An 18322-nucleotide genomic window follows, 5' to 3' on the forward strand; every position below is an offset into this window, starting at 1 on the left:
CCATGGATAGACATGTCAGTGTGGGAATGGGTCCCAGAATTGAACTTATTGGCCACTGAGAGCCCCCTGCTACTGCAGTGAACATATATATAGAGAAGGTGTTCAACAAAGCGATCTCCTAATCTGCTCTGAAGGACTGTTTCAGGTTCTGAATGGAGTTGAAGGAGGTATTGGCGCAACTGCATCATTTCCTGTGGTCACAGGAATAGCCAGGGGGTGATTAGTGGGAAGGGATGAGTGGTCAAGGGAGTGTTTCCTGTGGAAGGTGGAAAGGGGTTGAAAAGGATAGGTATGTCTGGTGGTGGGATCATATTGTAGATGGCTGAAATTGTGGAGGATAAGATGTTGGATGTGATGTCTGGTGGGAGTGGTAAGTGAGGAAGGGGGAATCCTGCCCTTGTTATGTCTTGGGGTAGAGGAACCAAGACAGATGTAGGGAAAATAGAGGAGATGTTGATAAGATCTGAGCTTATAGTGGCAGAGGGGAAGATGTTTTTTTGAAGAAAATCTTGGATGAACTGGAATGGAAGACCTTATCCCGGGAGCAGATACAATGGAGACTGAGGAATTGAAAGAAAGGAATAGAATTCTTACAGAGGACTCTGTATGAAGAGCTGTATTCGAGTTAACTGTGGGAGTTGGTGGGTTTATTGAAAATGTCTGCAGAGAGTTTATCTCCAGAGGTGGAGAAAGAAAGATCGAGAAAGGGGAGTGTGTTGCAGAGATGGACCAAGTGAACTTGAGAGAACTTGAGGGAAAGTTAGCAGCAAAGTGATAAAGTATTGCTGAATCAAGGATTAGTTTATCCAAGTTCAATGAGTTGGTCACAGAAACCTAGCTAGAGAGACCATCCAATCTGTCTCTTGGTATATTCCTCCTCTTTCGCCCCTTCTTTCTTCTCCACTTGCTCTGCAAATTCTCACTATGTCCTTGGTGGTATGAGTGGCTCCTTGTGTAATGGTTGGCAAATTGTAACTTATGATACACCAAGACAGTAGCCATTAAGCCTTCTCTGGGGATTGTCACCTCATTGTGGTGAAGAAGCTTGTGTGGTCCTGAGATCCCGAGAATGATGCCGCCTGGAACTATGCTCCTCGAAGGGCCACCCATTGTGGTAAGGTCGAGGGTGAAGTTCCTGACAAAGAACAATCCAACCAAGACCTCAATGATGGAACAGGCGGACACAGTTACTTCGAACTCAATGGCTGTGAAGGTGGACAAAGGCGTAAGATCTTTCAAAGCCAAGATTGGACTCATAAGCCACTTGAGAGCCCATAAATAGTTCAACAGGACAAAGTCCGTCATCCTCGATCTTGAGGAATAGCCACGACGATGAGCAATGAAGCAAAAATGTTCAGTTGCTGACGTGGAACAAAAAAAAAGCAGGTTATTCCAAGGTTCTTCTAAATCATTATTGTAAGGATGACCTCAGATCTTTGACAGAACACATTTCAATCACTGTTTTCCGATGGGCCTTTAATTGGAAGTGACATTGAATCAAGTGTTCACTTTGGTTTAACTACAGCAGTTCAGGCAGTCTGGATATACTTTTAATGCAACATTGCTCTGAATTAATTCTGCACAAAAATAGTTAAAACAGAAAAGCCAATAACTATTCAATATCTTTGCAATTGTACTTAGAATGCTGCATCAGAATATGAATGCTTTCAGACTTGCTAAGCTTAATGATGGACAGTTCATTTCTAAGGGTCGTCCATTTGCAATCCTGCAGTTATTTGAAACAGCCCTAAATAACATTTTGACTTTCCACTATGTCTGAAGTTCAGAAATTTAGCGCTACCACTGGTGTGGATCCATGGAGGCACAGCTCTCCTTCGCGGGGTTCAACTGCCAAGTCAGGCACCGTTCAGGTTTTAAATGGTCTGTTACAGGAGCCAATGGTGGTTTATTTTAAAATCCTGTGATTAGGGGGTCAGGCCCAAGTTGTTTGGCAACAGCCATGAGGGCTTGCTGACACAGGGGGAGCAGAGGAATGGTGCAGGACACTTGAAAACGGGGAGTCTAGACGCAATCTCTTTTGCTTCTTTCTCTGACGCCAGGCAATATCTGATGATGGCAAGTCTTTCTCTGCCACATGATAGACTAAAGCAAATTCCATGTAATATTACATTTTCTGTTTTATTACATGACAATAAAAAATCTTTAATCTTGAGAATCTTGCTTTGGTTTCCCAGACGCCCATATATAGTGCTATGAATTCTGTGTGCCATGCAAGGAACAGTCAACCTGTAGTTTACTGTGGACAACCATCCAGTCTTCCTGAAACATTGTGACTGCTATGAAATTTGTGACTGAAAAGGATACAAACTAGGAGTGGGAGTTCTAGTTCTGCTGAGGCGCGTCTGATTATAGTTTGATCACCCCCTTGTTCATCAAGAATCTTATCTAAATAGCAAGAGATATTGAGATATCTGGTACGTAATATTAAAAACCTGCCATGAAGGTACTGCAAGTATACCTTTGTCATAAAAATATTCAAAGTCTCCACTCCCTCTACCGTTGAGGAAGAGAGTTCCAAACATTCAGGGACCTCCAAGAGAAAAATAGTGACTTCATCTGTATCTTAAATGGGCGATCTCTAACTTTTAATAACTCCTTGCATATCACATATTGCAATAAGGTCTTCTCTCACACTTCCAGTGGATACAAGCCCAGCCTATAACCTTCCCTCATAAAAATAAGATACCCATTTCAGGTATCAATCAAGTACACCTTCCATGAACTGTTTCCTGTATTAACTTCCTTCCGTAAATAAGAAAAACAATAATGCACACAGTATTCTAGATATGGTTCCATCAATGCCCTAGTTGAAAAACAACTCATCTACTTCAATTCCTGAAGCAATATTTTGTTAGCTTTCCTAACTACTTAAAAACACCTGTTACAAACCCAAAGAACCCCAAAACCCAAAAGCAATAGATATTCACCATGACAAGTAGTTACTGAAACAAAAGTTGTTTTAATTATCTTTAAACATGAAAACAGAATCAAACTTTAACTTATCACTATTAACCTAACTTAATCCCCTTCCAATTCTAACTGCACGAGTATGTAATGTGTGTGTAAATTTAAGAAAAATTCTCTGGTTCACAGTTCAATCTCACATCTCATTCTTCCAAGTTCTCTGGTTGCAGGCAATTCTTATACAATGCACAGAATTTAACAAGTATAAAGTTCACCAGGCTTTGGTGCTCAAAAGGTAAATGTTTACCTCTCATGAAGGTTGTCGTAGGTTTGCAGAGAGATATATGCATTGTTCCAGGATTTCCACAGCTGAGGTACCACCATTAGTCACCTCAATATCTTGCTGATTAAACTTGTCCCATCAGGGTTCTCCAGATGATAACCTCTTTCTTTCAGGCTACTACAAAGTTCCTTTCTGTTTTACTTATTCCAAGAAAAACATCAGACAGATAGCACTTCCAGCCATGCGCCACTCTGGAGTTTCTGTTTCAGTTCGAACAAGCTTTTCCTGTTGACGCTGTTCAGCTGTATCTCTCTCTCTCCATCTCAGATTCCAACTGCCAGCCACATGCCCTTCTCTCTCTCACTTGCAAAACCCCCTCATGTCTGTTGTTTAGGTAAACAAACCTCTCAATGACCTTTGAGTGAGCACTTTGCAGAAAGGTTAGAAGTCTTGTAAAATGTTCAACACAGATCCCCTGACTCCTTCAAGACAATGGTCTATTAATTTAATTACCTCATTGCAAATAGCACCTACTTGTGAAATGTGTATAGCATTATCCATAGTTTCTGTAAAGTCACTGAATATGAATTTTTCAGCATTTCAAATAAGATCTGTTTTAAAATGTGTATATGTATGCAACCTACTCTAATTTTACCAATTTATCTCCCAAAAACATCTCCAAAATATTACATCATATACACCCTTTACCAGACATGCACCAGGATGTGTAGATCCTTCTGAATTTCTCACTGTTTAGATCATGTGCATTTTTTTTTTAGTTTTGTTGTTACCGTAGCCAACTACACATTTTCCCATATCATTCAAGAGATTTGTGAGAATGGTTGTCAGAGGAAATAATGTAGCTCATGGGTTAGCGAGCAGGAGTCTCCCCTTAAAGAAAGCTGAGAGGAGATTTGATCTATATCTATATCTGGCTATCCATCCCATCTCTTCTTCTTCTGGCTATCCATCCCATACGATGATGATGGTTCCTTTCAGTCAGTTTGTAGGGTTTGATTTGAGGATACCCCACTTCTCAGAAAGGAACAATGTGTATGTGAATGGACTTTAGGTGTGTAGTGGTTGCACGGGTCCAGACCCACCCCCTCAACCTTCCTGGATCCAGCGGCATGGTGAGGTCCAAGATGGCTGGGGGAAGTTCTGTTGCAGTGAATGGCCAGATCAAGCTTTGATGCAAGGGATGCCCCTTCCATGCTTTACAGCACGTGCTGGATGATTGTTGATCTTACAAGAGGGTGTGTCTGCCCTTTGACAGGTCTAGCCACCCTCTGTCCCAGGCAAGTCTGGTGGGGGAGCTGGTTTAATTACTGACCATGTGGCAGGTAGTACTGGGTTACATGATATCAGTGGCACTCAGACAAGTGACTTGATAACCATACTGTAGGATGATGATGGTTCCTTTCAGTCAGTTTGTGGAGTTTGATATATGCATCCTGGAGTGGCTGTACAGGCTGATCTTTAGGAGGCACTGCTTGCCACATACCCTTCCTAACCTCTTTCTAAAAGATATTTTACAGAGATCTTTATGTCATCTGCAAATTTAGCACTCATGTCTATCATGCCTTTAGCCAAATTATTTATGCATATTGTAAAATATTGATGTCTCAGCCAAAATCCCTGTGGCACATCATTTAGTAGATCTGGCCAACCACAAAAAGGACCTATCTATGCATGCTTTTCATTTTCTGTTAACCAATTATTCCTCTTTTCATATTAATATGTAACCTTCTGCATCACAAGCTTTTATTTTCATAGTAATATCTAATCTGGCACTTTATCAATGCCTTTTAAAAACGTGAGTTTGATATACACACCAGTTCCTCATTATCTGCAGCACACATTACTTTTAGGAAGTGCAAAAATATTTGGCTATTATTTCCTTTCTCTTTGGCTCTTTCTCCATGTCGGAATAGATGAGGGTTACAAATGTGTCCTAGGATTCTAACATAAACCTGAGGATGTTGTTTCTATGACTAAAACTCAAACTGTATTTCAAAAGCAGAGCACAATCCATGTTTAACTGGAGTTAGGTCGAATATTTTTCTCTAAATGTATCTCCAGTTATCATCTTTTCTTAACAATATCTGAAGTGATGAGGAAATAAAATAAAATCCGTTGCATTTTCAAAAACAAAAATGTCTCTTGCGATGTTTCAAATAATTTTATGACAATTTCTTATTTCTAAACTATGGCTATCAATGCTTATAGGCACATTATCCATTCATCCAATCAGGCTGCCCCAACCCCACCTCCCCCCCAACCAGTTACATAAGATTGCTTCCAAATTATAGCTTGGTTTAGTTACATGGTTTTTTAAAAAAGTTATTTCAAGATTCAATGCAAATGCATTCTGGACTAAACAATTTTTTTATTAAACCATGACCCAAGTTAACTCAACTACTGCAAGAAATCAACATATCTGGTTTTCAATTATAGAAAACTTATTATGAAAGTCATCTTGAGCAATTGGGTAGTAGACTGAAAAGAACTGAGATTTTTAGTAAGGAAGGATATTGTTCATTCATTCATTTTGAAACACTCATCTTAAAAAAAGCATTGGCAGAAATATACAAGTCATTTGCAAGAGTTGTACAATATACCAACATGCTGAATTTTTAATTATTCAAAATCAGGATTATTCAGAATTTGTTCAAGTCTTTCTGTCCATCACTCAATCTCTAATTAGGCAATTCCAACAAAATTTGAAAAGCCATCTGGAATTTACATAAGATCATTTAAGGCAGATGTGGACAAATTATCTATAAATGCAAATGAAGATCTTTTCCTAGATATGTCTATGGTAACTGAAAACAAATTATAAAAATATAGCACTCAAGTTTCAATCCATAAACCTGGACAAGTCATCTTGGTGATATCTCCCAGAGGCAATTACCCAGTTCTACTTCGAGGTGACTGCAGAACCTCCAAAATGTACCAGGAGTTGTTGGTCTTTTGGGTGTATTTGGGGCAGCACGGGCCCATGGGTTAAAAGGGACTATTATGGTGTTGTACGTCTAAATTTAATTTAAAAATTAACAGCAACACAAAAGACTCAACACAAGACTTCAATTCTGCATTTGGAATAACATAATTCTTTATAGTATTTTATTGTGTAAATACTGAAAGAAGTTAAATAAAATAGGTTTAGTTGGTTGATAAATTGGTTGCAAGTAGGCTGATGCAAATTTTTTTCATAATAATAAATATTTTCATTCAAAGTAAGTAGTTTGCTTGTTCTACCACCAGTTGTACTGTCATTGAAAAATGTGATGCTTTGAATAAATATTTTTAGAAAAACAGTACGAGACAGGGATATAAGAGCAGACATTTCCAGCTTGAATACTGCAGCAACAAAGACAATGAAATGTGGTTGGATGTCTTTCCTATAATGCTATCTTCCACCCATTGTTTACATTTTGTCTTTTAAGTGTAAACAAATTTATAGAAGTAAACTTAAAAGGATGAAATAATCATTTCATGTAATGCAGCTAAATAAATTTGTATATATATATGTAAAATAGAATATTTTGGAAATGGATGCTGATGAGACTTGTCAAACTGAAAACCTGGCATTTGTTTCTCACTCCACAGCCTAATCTGTGAGTAATGAACATTTATAATTTTTTGATTTCGTATTTGAAATTACTGGTAGTTGGATAAAATTAATTCACACCTATTAATGTTTGAAGTAAAAGCACATTAATGGCAGACACTGAATTTGTCACTTGGGTAATTCAAGATTACTTTATTGTCATGTAATAGTACAGAACATGTACTATTACATGATATTGTCTTCTGCCTGTTGTAAGGCAAAGGGTCACCATTAGTGTCGCCCAATGCCCCTTACAGAATGAGAGAAGGAGACACAAGCGATTTCCTCTTTATTAACATTATAAAAATATTACATTTTATTTAATGAGCAAAGTTTGACATTGTAGTTACAGTTTAGCCAGCTTCTCTGCTCTCTTCCCAAATCTCCATTTTCTTTTTCCCGTCTACCCATCAAAGTAAGATATTCCTATTAATGTGCACAATGTAAAGATAGCAGGTTGACTTCAACAAGATCCAAAAAAAAGGCAGAAATTGTTCTTGAGTAGACCAGGAGGAATATGCAGGTCTCGGGTATTGTAGTGATGTCATTTTTCATCTGGAGAACCTTTAAGATAAGGTTGGATAGATTTTTACATAGTAGGGATATTGGGAAAAGGCAGGTAGGTGGAGATGAGCCCATAATCAGATCACCTATGAACTCATTGAATGGCAGAGCAGGATTGATGGACTAGATGGTCTACTCCTCCTCCTCCTATTTCATATATTCTTAAGGATGCCTTCCAAATGGTCAATTGCTCCTTGACGTCTGCAGGAAGTTACCTTGTTGCCCTCATGTTTATGTCGACCCCACTGTCCGTATCACAAGATGGCCCTGCTATTACCCTTCACATGTGTGGCCATTTAGCCCATTATCTGCATGTCTAACCACACAAACTTTGCTTTGTATTTTCTGATGTTCACGAAATTGAGGTGATCCAATTGCTGTGTTTAAAATTAAAAGAAGTTCAGTTGGAACAGAAAAAAATAGAGACTCAATCTTAAAATTAGATATACCATCCAGGAATGAAGATTTTTTTTTATAAAGGGTGATGGAAAATTTGGAAATAATTCCCTTGAAAAAGATGTGTTTGGTGAATCAATTGAAGCTTTTAGAAGTTCAATCAATAGATTTCAAATAGAGATGGTTTCAAGAGATATTGAATTAAGTCAGGTAAGTGGAGTTACAGAATGGTAAGTATATAACTGAATGGTGGAGTAGACATATTCTGCTCCCATCATTATTTCAGGTAGACAATTCTCTGTTTCCACAATTTCGTCAGCCTAAATATTCTCTTACTTCCTCTTTTATATCTTTGACAAAGTTTTTATGATCAATTATATTTACATCATCTTCAATGTAGAAAAAAACATTTAAAACCATTTTGCAGTGGCATAAAGAAAAATGAATTCACATAGACACAGAAAGATACTTATTCAGAAGTAGCACGGTTTCAGGCCAAGAAATGGATTTTAAGGAGGACCTGCAAAATAGTTGTAATAAGCTGTGTAAGAACAAGAAAGTACGTTTTGTTGATGGTACATATATTCACAGTGTGTCATTTGGAAGGAAGGTGAACATTTAAAGCGATAAAACCAATGTATAGTTAAGGTAACAGTCAGCACCTTTTTTCCCAGGGCAGGAATAGCAAACACCAGAGGACAGCTGTGCAAAATAAGGGGAGCAAAGTTTAGGGAGGACATCAGAGGTACATTTTTTAATGCAGAGAGTTGTGGGTGCCTGGAATGCCTCACCAGGGATGGTGGTGAAGGCTGAAACATTAAGTGCATTTGAGAGACTTTTAGTCAGGCACATGGATGGAAGAAAAATAGAGGGTTACAGAGTAGGGAGGGTTTAGATTAATGGAATATATGGGTCAGCACAACATGAAGGTGTGAAGGGCCTGTACTGTGCTGTAGTGTTCTATGTGATTTTTTTTGCACACACAGGGAGTTGTGGGTGCTTGGAATGCATTGCCTGGGGTTACGGTAGATGCTGTAAAAATAGGGTAATTTAACAGACTCTTAGATAGGCACATGGATGAAAGAAAAAATAGAGGGTTATGAGGGAGGGTTTAGTTTTATTTTGTTAAGTATATATGGGTTTGCACAACATCATGGGCAGAAGGGCCTGTACTATGCTGTAATGTTCTATGATAGAATGAATGGCCATCAAAAGACAGCTTTGTCATCAGTAGTGTCCAGTTTTTCAAACTGTACTCATTTAGTCAATTTGTAGGTGGTCAAAAAACTTTGGGGAGCCAGGGGACAGGTAACTTACTGAAGAATACCCAGTCTCTGTCTATTTCTTATATTCATACTATTGACATGGCTGATCCACTTAACTTCCTGTCAGTGGTGATCACCAAGAGCATTGATGGTGTAGGATTAGTCAATGATAATGCTTTTGCAAGTTTAGAGTAGATGGTGGGTACTTTTCATTCATTCAACTTTCCAGTTAATGGTTTAATTTCTGAATCAAATAATCACCAAAATTTTTTTGATGGACGAAAAAGTGAGGTTAAAGAGATAATTGTTTGACATAACAAAAAATGATGCAAGAAAATGTGCAGAATTTAATAGATCCTAAATAAAACCAATGTTGCCCACCACAGAGAAAGATCAATTTTAAGAAACGACTCTTGTACAAGTAGAGTCATTCCAGTCGACTTCACTTTGTTTCACATTGGCCTTCCTTCCTTCAGTGTTAATTTTATAGAAAAAAATGCAGTCTGAATTCAAGGGGTTTCAGACATTTTTTGTGATGTCAACATGCTTTGAATAAAAATAAAATTCAAAAGAAAAGCATCCTGTATTACACTAGATCTTGAAAAATTATGCACTACCTTTTGTCTTTGTCAGTAAACTACCTTTTGAAAAGGAGAATTAAACAAAGAAATACAATGAGCATAATTATTTCACCTATAACTAACATGATAAAGGGTATTAGACTGTAGACTTTGTATTGGAATAGAAAGCTAAAGATATGACAGAAAACTGATAGTTTACACATTTTTCAAATTGTGACTGGTTTTAATTGTGTGTGTGTGTGTGTGTGTGTGTGTGTGTGTGCTATGTGAAAGTATTAATTGTTGTCAGTTAAAAATGTTGCAGGCAGTTTTACCAGAAAATTATGTTTCCAGAAGGATAATAATTTGCAAAATATGTTTCCTGTGGCAAGGACGGGTCAGAACTCTACGTTTCGTGTAAGCCAGGTTCCTTCAAAAACATGACAGTGTTATAATTTGGCGAGGGAATTGAATTAACACTTTCGAGCTTAGCCACCACAATTTTGACACTGCACATAGAAAATGACAGCAATCAAATGGACTAGTTGTAAAGATTTTTGTTGCTATGCTTTATCACAGTGCAAACAGTGCACATTGATCTATTTTATATATTTATAAGGAATTACTATTTAAGACATTTTATTGTGGAATATTCATGATGGAAAGACTCAGCAATCTGATCACATTGCATTTTGAACAGTGCCTTTTTTACCCCCGAGTTTCCATCAAATCTCATAAGTGCATAGGGACAACCTGAAATGCAAAGTATTCTATGAACCAGTGTTAACCAAACAGCATAATAGAACAACATTGCTTGTCTTCTTTCCACCCCCCCCACCCCGCCCCCCCCCATGCATTAACAATGACTTATTAAAGTGTTTACGTGAGCTGCTGAGGGTCTAACAAACACTGTGGATCACCAAAACAAGGTATAAAATAATACACTCAACACCTGCGAGTCATGAGTAACCAAGTATTTACGACTTTCTTTAGCATGCACTGCTTTGATCAGTTTATCAATAAATTAAATATGTTCTTCAATATTTAACATAAAACAATTATCATTGAATATGTACTATTGTGTATTTACCTAAAAAGAACATTTATTATTAAGTGTTTCTTCAAGAACAGTAAAGAAATGCAACTTTGGAAAAGTTGCCATGCTCACAATTTTCAATTTGAAGCAGATCTATTTTTTTGATTGGACCATCTGCCAATGCTCTATGTATCTTACACCAGGATAAAAGATCATGGATTTTGGTCAAATGTGCACTCAAAATTCTGCAAACTTCAAACTATTCCTGTTCAGATATCAGTGCAAACAGCAGAATCAACTTGAAAATTGGGGGGTGGGGTAGGGAGGAAGTTCATCGGAGCTCGTGGGATTTCAATACGAAGTACTAGAGGATTCTGCGAAGATAAATAATCAACAAAAACTAATTATGACATTGAAATACTGAGCTGCAAATTCCCATCTAAACTTTCACATACAATGGCATATCAGCCTTGCTATTTACTATCTCTCTTAGCCTTTGCTCTGTAGAGTGAATAGAGGAGCAAGAAGGGTTAGAAACACAAAAGAATGTCTACAGGAGGACTGGAACTAGATAAGCAAGAAGGCTTGGCTAATAATTCAAGTTTACAGCACACAAGTATATTTATGATCTGCATTTAGACAATTAGCAACATATGAGCCTAATAAAATCCTGGGATTATCTATTCTGATTTTCATTGGCAAAGCAAATCAAGGTAAGCAAGTACTAAATTTTTCACCAGGAGTGCATCGCAAATCAGACCAAAAAGCTTAAACTAACTAAACCAGGACACAAATCTTTCCATTATTTAGTATTAAATTGGCAATCTCACAGAAAAAGGCTGTAAGAACAGGTAGTATTCCTCTCAGAGCCACTAATTAATCTGAGCAATTGGCAATATAAAAATATACTGTAATCTCAACAAAATAATAATAATAATGACTTTCCTCTGCCAGGAGGAAATTTACATCAAAATGGAAAAGGGTAAAAGTCACAGAAAGTCAAAAAATGCATATGTTGTAAATCTGAAATAAAATCAGAAAATGCAAGAAATATTGCTGGTCGGGCAGTCTCTGTGGAAATAAAACAGTTATTGTTTCAGTTCTACAATTCCACCATTAGAATTTCCAACCATTCTTGTTCAAAAGGCTAAATTGCACCATTGCCTTTCACAACTTGAAAAGCACTCCCTTTTCTCATCCACTTTCCATAAATATAAGAATGCTGCCATGCACACCTGAAATCACAAATGGTTAACAATACTTCTCTCCCAATTGACAGAATTATGGAAAATGAATGCCCACTTATCACAGTACACTCACAAATATACTATGATATATAGTGTCCTGATTTCAACTCGATGACTCCGACAAAATTTTGGTTCTGTGGAAAAATATCTGGAAGAATTGCTAAGAATAAAAAAGGCACAAAATATATTCTTGTTGCTCGACTTCAGAGCTCACTACCAACAGTTTCTTAGTGGCATCACACTCGTATATTAATCTAGTTAAATAGATTAATAAAGTTATTCATCTAGTGTATTAATTCTAGTTTAAAATTTGCCAGTTATTCAGCTAAATTGTTCCAGCACAGTTATAACATTGATACCTACACTAAGATGATGGAAAATTGCCAGGTTGTCTTGTGGATAAAAGATAGGACTATTACTATCCAGATAATTAACTGCTTTCAACACTACTTAATTTGATAAAATTATGAAACACACAACAAGTGGAGATAGGCAGAGTTTTTTCCCCCCCCCCCAGGGTGGAAATGTCAAAACCAGAGAGCAGAAGTTTAAAAACAATGCACAAGTCCATTTTTTTTAAACACAGATGAACGTGCAGGAAATGGATGGATATGGATCATGTGCAGGCAGGTAGGATCAGCTTAATTTAGCATTCTGGCCGGCACTGACATTGTGGGTCAAAGGACCTGTTCCCCTGCTGTACTGTTCATTGTTCTATGATTTAAAATCTTCATCATACTGCAGCATTGGCATCTCCATTCTGCTACAAGTAAACCAAAATTTTGGTCCAATTAATTTTGGTAATAATAAAAATATGAACATGCTTGTTTTAAAATTCAAGCTCTGGCTTGAATTTGAAGACTTGAGTGATAGGTATTTGTTTTAAAAAAAAAGTTCCTTTTGGAGGAAAATACAGATGATTTCTTCCAACTGCCTACAGTAACCACAATAAGAATATTCTGCTGAAATAGCTCAAGATGCAGAAAAACTTTCCACAGTCGGAGTTTCACAATGAGGTAACTCTACTGTTGCACATCAATATTGTAACTAAATCCATTCTTCAGAAATAGCGAACTAATTAAAAGCTGGTGGGTTCTAAATAATTAATCTCTTTAACTTGTATTGATTTGACACTTTTGTGGTGGGGGATTACTGCTACTAAATTAAACAGCTTCCTATAGTCACTGTACTTGAGGCAAATCTGAGACGTATCAGTGAAACAAAATAGACTTCAAAACTAAAAATATTGGCACTTTGAGCATTTGATTAATTTTATGGTTTTGAAATTCAGAGTTTAAGGTGCCCTTGGAGAGAAGAAAAGGAAACAGCACAAGACTAGCAATAAGTCTAGAAAAACAAAGAATGAGTCACGGAATGTAGGACAAATGGATATAAGAGATTGAGATGGCTTTCTCTCACATATTTATTTGCTCCAATATCCATCATTTTTTCTACCCCTTTCAAACCCTCGTAAAAAGAGATGAAATATCCAAATCGCATGTTCTTAAAGAAGAGACCAGGATACAAGAGACTGAACCGATTATTTCTCCGGTATTTTAAGTGCAATAATTACTCTGCCTTCATCGTACTTCAACATATGTGCGTAATTTTCTGACCAGGGGCTGCTTATTTGTTGTATATGCATAACAGGAACTCCATCTTCAATTTAAATGGTTTGAAAAATAAATTTCATGTGCACCAACTTTTCCTGCCAAAGTTAGCACACTGGACATTTAATTACTTGAATTGCTTTTGAAAGCAATGAAAATCAAGAATTACCCAATAAACATTTTAGCTTGTAATATACAAAGAAGGAGCGAGCAATATGTCTCTATAAATGGAGCTCATTGAAGTTATTATTTCAAAAAGTACTTGGTGGCATGGTTAGCATGGCAGTTAGCACAATGCTATTACAGTGCCAGCGACCAGGATTTGAATCTACCACTGTCTGTAAAGAACTTGTATGTTCTCCCTATGTCTGTGTGGGTTACCTTAAGGTGCTCTGGCTTCCTTCCACCCTTCAAAACACACAGGGTTGTAGGTCAATTGGGTGCAATTGGTCTGCATGGTCTTGTGGGCCAAAAGAGCCTTTTACCATTCTGTACATCCAATTTTTTAAAAATTGAGGGGATATTCTAATCTCCATAAAATAGATGGAGGGATCATTAAAACATTTCAGTCATTCAAGAATACTTTTACAGATATGCTTCCTGCACTCTACGTGCAATCCCAGTGGGGGGGGATCTCATTGAAACATTGTGACCTTGAAAGGCATGGACAGAGTAGATGTTGAAAGGCTGTTTCCCATGGTGGGAAAGTTTAAAACAACTTCAGGATTAAAGGGTGTCCGGCAAAAACAAAGATGCATATGAATTTCTTCAGCCAGAGGGTGGTAAATCTATGGAATTTGTTGCCACAGGTGTCTGTGGAGGCCAGATCATTGGGTGCATGTAAGGCAGAGATTGATTGGTTCTTAATTAGCCAGGGCATCAAAAGTTATGGAGAGAAGGCCAGGCAGTGTGGGTGAGTGGAAAAATGGATCAGCTCATGATTAAATGGCGGGGCAGACTCGATGGGCTGAACAGCTTATTTCTGCTCCTATGTCTTATGGTCTTAAAGCCCTCTTTATTTGAAGCATAACATCCTTGTTCTTATACTCCAAGCTCTTGCAGTTAAAATTTATATTTATGTTTGTGTAAATGAATGTTAATGTTCCATGATTTGCGTAAAAAGACAACAATCTTCAGAATACTACTACAGTATTTATGCTTTCTTCGATCTCTAAAATAATTTTTACTTTTTCTTTCACCCTAAAATACTCAATTTCATGGTTTTCTTCTTGCACACCATTTTCCATCTTCTCCAATCACTTCATTCTCCTTACACCTTGGTCTCCCAACTTGCTTTCTATGATCACCAATGCCATCACCTTATCAAAGCTATTGCTATAGATAGCAAAGACTTGGAGTCCATCTCTAATTTTTGCACAATTTAAGCAGTTGCAATCCTCAAAAAAGATCAGTTTATTACTACTCTGTTTCCTGTCCATTAAGAAATTCTCAATCCATGCTAATAAATCCTTCATCATAAAAAATGCATGTTATTTCCGTAAATCCCATGAGTCCTAATTTTAGATAAGAAACTAACTAAAGGAAAGAAAACAATGGGTATTTGTTTAGATTTATGTCCAACAGGGGGTAAATGGGGAGAGCTTTGAGTGGACTGTCTAAAGGCTTCATGTTAGAATTAAACAGAAACTGGATGAAGCGGTCAACTCTGCAGTTGAAAACAAAGTGGGAATCAAGTAAAATTGAAAAGATGAAAATATGGGGTGAATATTGAAGACATTCTGCAAATAATACATGTGATATTTGTAATTATCGAAGACAAGTGCAAAATGCTGGATTTCTGTGGTAAGGGAAAAAAATGGAATGATCTTCAAATTATTAATGTTGAATCTGAAAAGACCTAAAAGACCACCATCACTCAATATTAAATTATCAAACCAATTCTGAACATTGACTGAAATCCAAAACGACGTGGAACCATTTGAATGAGCAGATTTCAGATTTATTGTCAGAGTACACACATGACATTCACATACAACCCTGAGATTCCTTTATCCTGCAGGCTACAGAAGGATGACAGATGGCAGAATTACCACTAATTGGTAGTGCTAAATATAAACAGAACACAGCGTGAACATGTAAACAATCAAAAGAACAGTAAACAGATTATGAATGTAAACAAACTGACTGTGCAATTCAGGGACGGCAAAGAAAATCATTGTATTCATATAAACCTGACGGTGTTACAAATGCTGAAATTTCCCTACATACCAGTAAACTTTTAATAAGTCTATTTTCTTAAGAAATGTAGCATTTTTAACTTTATCCACACAATCATCCACCCTAGGGATAGGATACGCATCTATTTTTGTTACCACATTAACGTTTCTATAATCAGTGCAAATTCTAACAGTCCATCTGATTTAGGCACCAGGACACAAAGTGAACTCCAATCTGAAATAAGAGTGTCTAATAATCTTGATCTATCAGTTTACACTTTTCAACATTCATTCCATATGGAAGTTGTTTGATAGGTTTTACATCTCCAACATCATACCAAGCTAGTGAAGTTCTCTGTGGTAAATGTGGGAGAATTGTTTCATTTGTTCCTTTTCCTGGGGTTGCAAATGAGCTAACTTCTCGTCCAAATTATGCAAAGTACTTGAATTAGATAGATGAAATGGAACAATGTTTTCTTTTAAGTGACCCTGACAAGAATCAGCTTGTATTGTTGCATGATCAGTTTTGTCCTCAGTTTTGTAAATAACTAATACCCCTGGTGAAGGTTTGCTTCCAGCTAACATCCAAATTCTCAAAATAGGGTTTTAACATGTTGACATGGCAACTCTGTGTTTTATGTCTTTGATTGGGTGTTTTAACTATGTGGTTAACTTCATTTACCTTGGATTCTACATCATACAGTCCTGAAAATCTTGCTCTAAGAGGATTAGAATTTATTGGGAACAGAATTAAAACTTTATCCCCAGTTTAAAAATTCTCTCTCTCTTATCATCCAGACTTTCATTTTTATCTTGAGCCACTTTTAAATTTTCTCAGCTATCTTTCAGATTTTCTGCAAACAATTTTGAAACTTTGAAACAATCCAACAGCACATCCTTATTAACCCATTGTTCCTTCAACAGCATTAAAGGTACTCTAACTTTATGTCCAAACTCCAACTCAAAAGAACTAAAACCTAATGATTCTTGTATAGACTCTCACTGAAAACAAGGGCAAATGGACACCATCGTCCCAATCCTTCTCATTCTCAAAATGATAGGTTCCCATCATGGTTTTCGGGGTTCAATGGAATCGTTCCAAGCCTCTTGAGATTCTGGATGATATGCAGATGATGTGATCTGTTTAGCTCTCAATCTATAAACTAACTGTTGAAATAATCCTGACATAAAATTACTCCCCTGATCGGATTGTATCTCTTGAGGCAGACCAACTAAAGTGAAAAATTTCACAAGAGCACTTTAATATTTTAAAGTGGTAGGACTCCTGGAAATTTGGAAGCTGTACACAAACAAATATTCATTTTCAGCTTTTGTCTTGGGCAGTGAGCCTACACCATCCACAATAACTTTAGAAAAAGGTTTATCAAAAGCAGGAATAGGTTTTAAAGGAGCCACTATGGGACCTTGATTAGGTTTCCCGCAACGCGACAAATGTGACAGGTCTGACAAAATGTCACAACATTTTTTCTTAAACTAGGCCAATAAAATTGTTTCATAATTTTATAGATAGTTTTCTTTACCTCAAGATAACCACCTAAAGGCGTATTATGAGCCAAGGTTAAAATCTCATCCCTCCACGCTTTAAGAACTACAACCTGGTGAACAACTGTCCGTTCTTCATTGGCAGGGATATCAGGTGATCTCCACTTCCTCATTAACACACCTTCTTTGAAATAATATTCAACTGGCACTTTCTTAATTTTGTCAGCAGAGAGCTTATCTCTCACTTCAGTAAGATAAGGATCTCTTTTCTGTCTCTCTATTAGCTCCTTTATAGATAATGACAAATTATTTTTCAGCTGCTGTGCACGGTCACAGAATTCATTTTGTACATCACTGTTTCACTAGCAAGCTGTTTGCCATGGCCTGCGTTACTCCCCAAGCTGGGTATATATCCAAAACTGTCTGTCTCATCAATGACTGGCTTATCTATTAACTTCACTGCAAGGACACTGCCAACTCATTTACTAATAACAACAAAATCCCATCCACTGGTAAACTTGATCTGATTTCTATAACAGGTTCATTAACTAGTGCTGATTCCAACAATATCTTGTGCAGAGATATCAATTCCGAATCACAGCCCAAACCTCAAATCAAATTCATGGGAGTCTTATCACTAAACTTCAAAACACTGTCTATCGTGAATGACTGGACTGCCCAGTATCTCAAAGGAGGTTTATGGTCACCTGTGGTGAATCTTCCTTTAATGAAACCTTACCTTTTCACACAAAAGCTTGGAATTCATTCCTAATTTTACCAGCAGAACCAGCCCTTTCCTTACTTCCATGTGTTTCATCTCTTTGAATACAAGCATCTGGTGCTGCTTTCTTTTCCTTACTTTTCTTTAACACAGGACAATTTGCTATTATATGAACAGGCTTCCTATAATAGTTGCACAATTGATCCAAAGATTTTTCTTTTTCTTGCTTCCATTCTTCTTTAACTCTAGCACTACTTCACCATTTATTTTCAACCTTAGATGGATATTTCATATTACCCTTTTGGAAAATTCCATTGGGTATAAATCTAACCTTGTGAGTTAAAACATACTCATCTGGTAATTTAGAAGACTCTTGTCAAGTTATCATTCCCTTTACATCAAAATATGCTTTTATGTCATTA

General features: G+C 37.0%; 1 protein-coding gene across 15 annotated transcripts in view; it reads right to left on the reverse strand.

The window, feature by feature from the left end:
- The window catches only part of LOC138763888 (ERI1 exoribonuclease 3-like), a 453927-nt gene that overhangs the window by 199271 nt on the left and 236334 nt on the right, over positions 1–18322 (reverse strand). The window contains exon 8 of one of the 15 annotated variants that reach the window (XM_069938828.1): positions 7093–7385. The exons of 13 other annotated variants lie outside the window; for them this stretch is intronic. In XM_069938828.1, the coding sequence (XP_069794929.1) occupies positions 7366–7385 (20 nt within the window). In that variant the 3' untranslated portion in view covers positions 7093–7365. One more of the 15 variants, XM_069938829.1, reaches the window with a different exon arrangement.

The sequence above is a fragment of the Narcine bancroftii genome, chromosome 5 (assembly GCF_036971445.1).
Source record: "Narcine bancroftii isolate sNarBan1 chromosome 5, sNarBan1.hap1, whole genome shotgun sequence".
NCBI lineage: Eukaryota > Metazoa > Chordata > Chondrichthyes > Torpediniformes > Narcinidae > Narcine > Narcine bancroftii.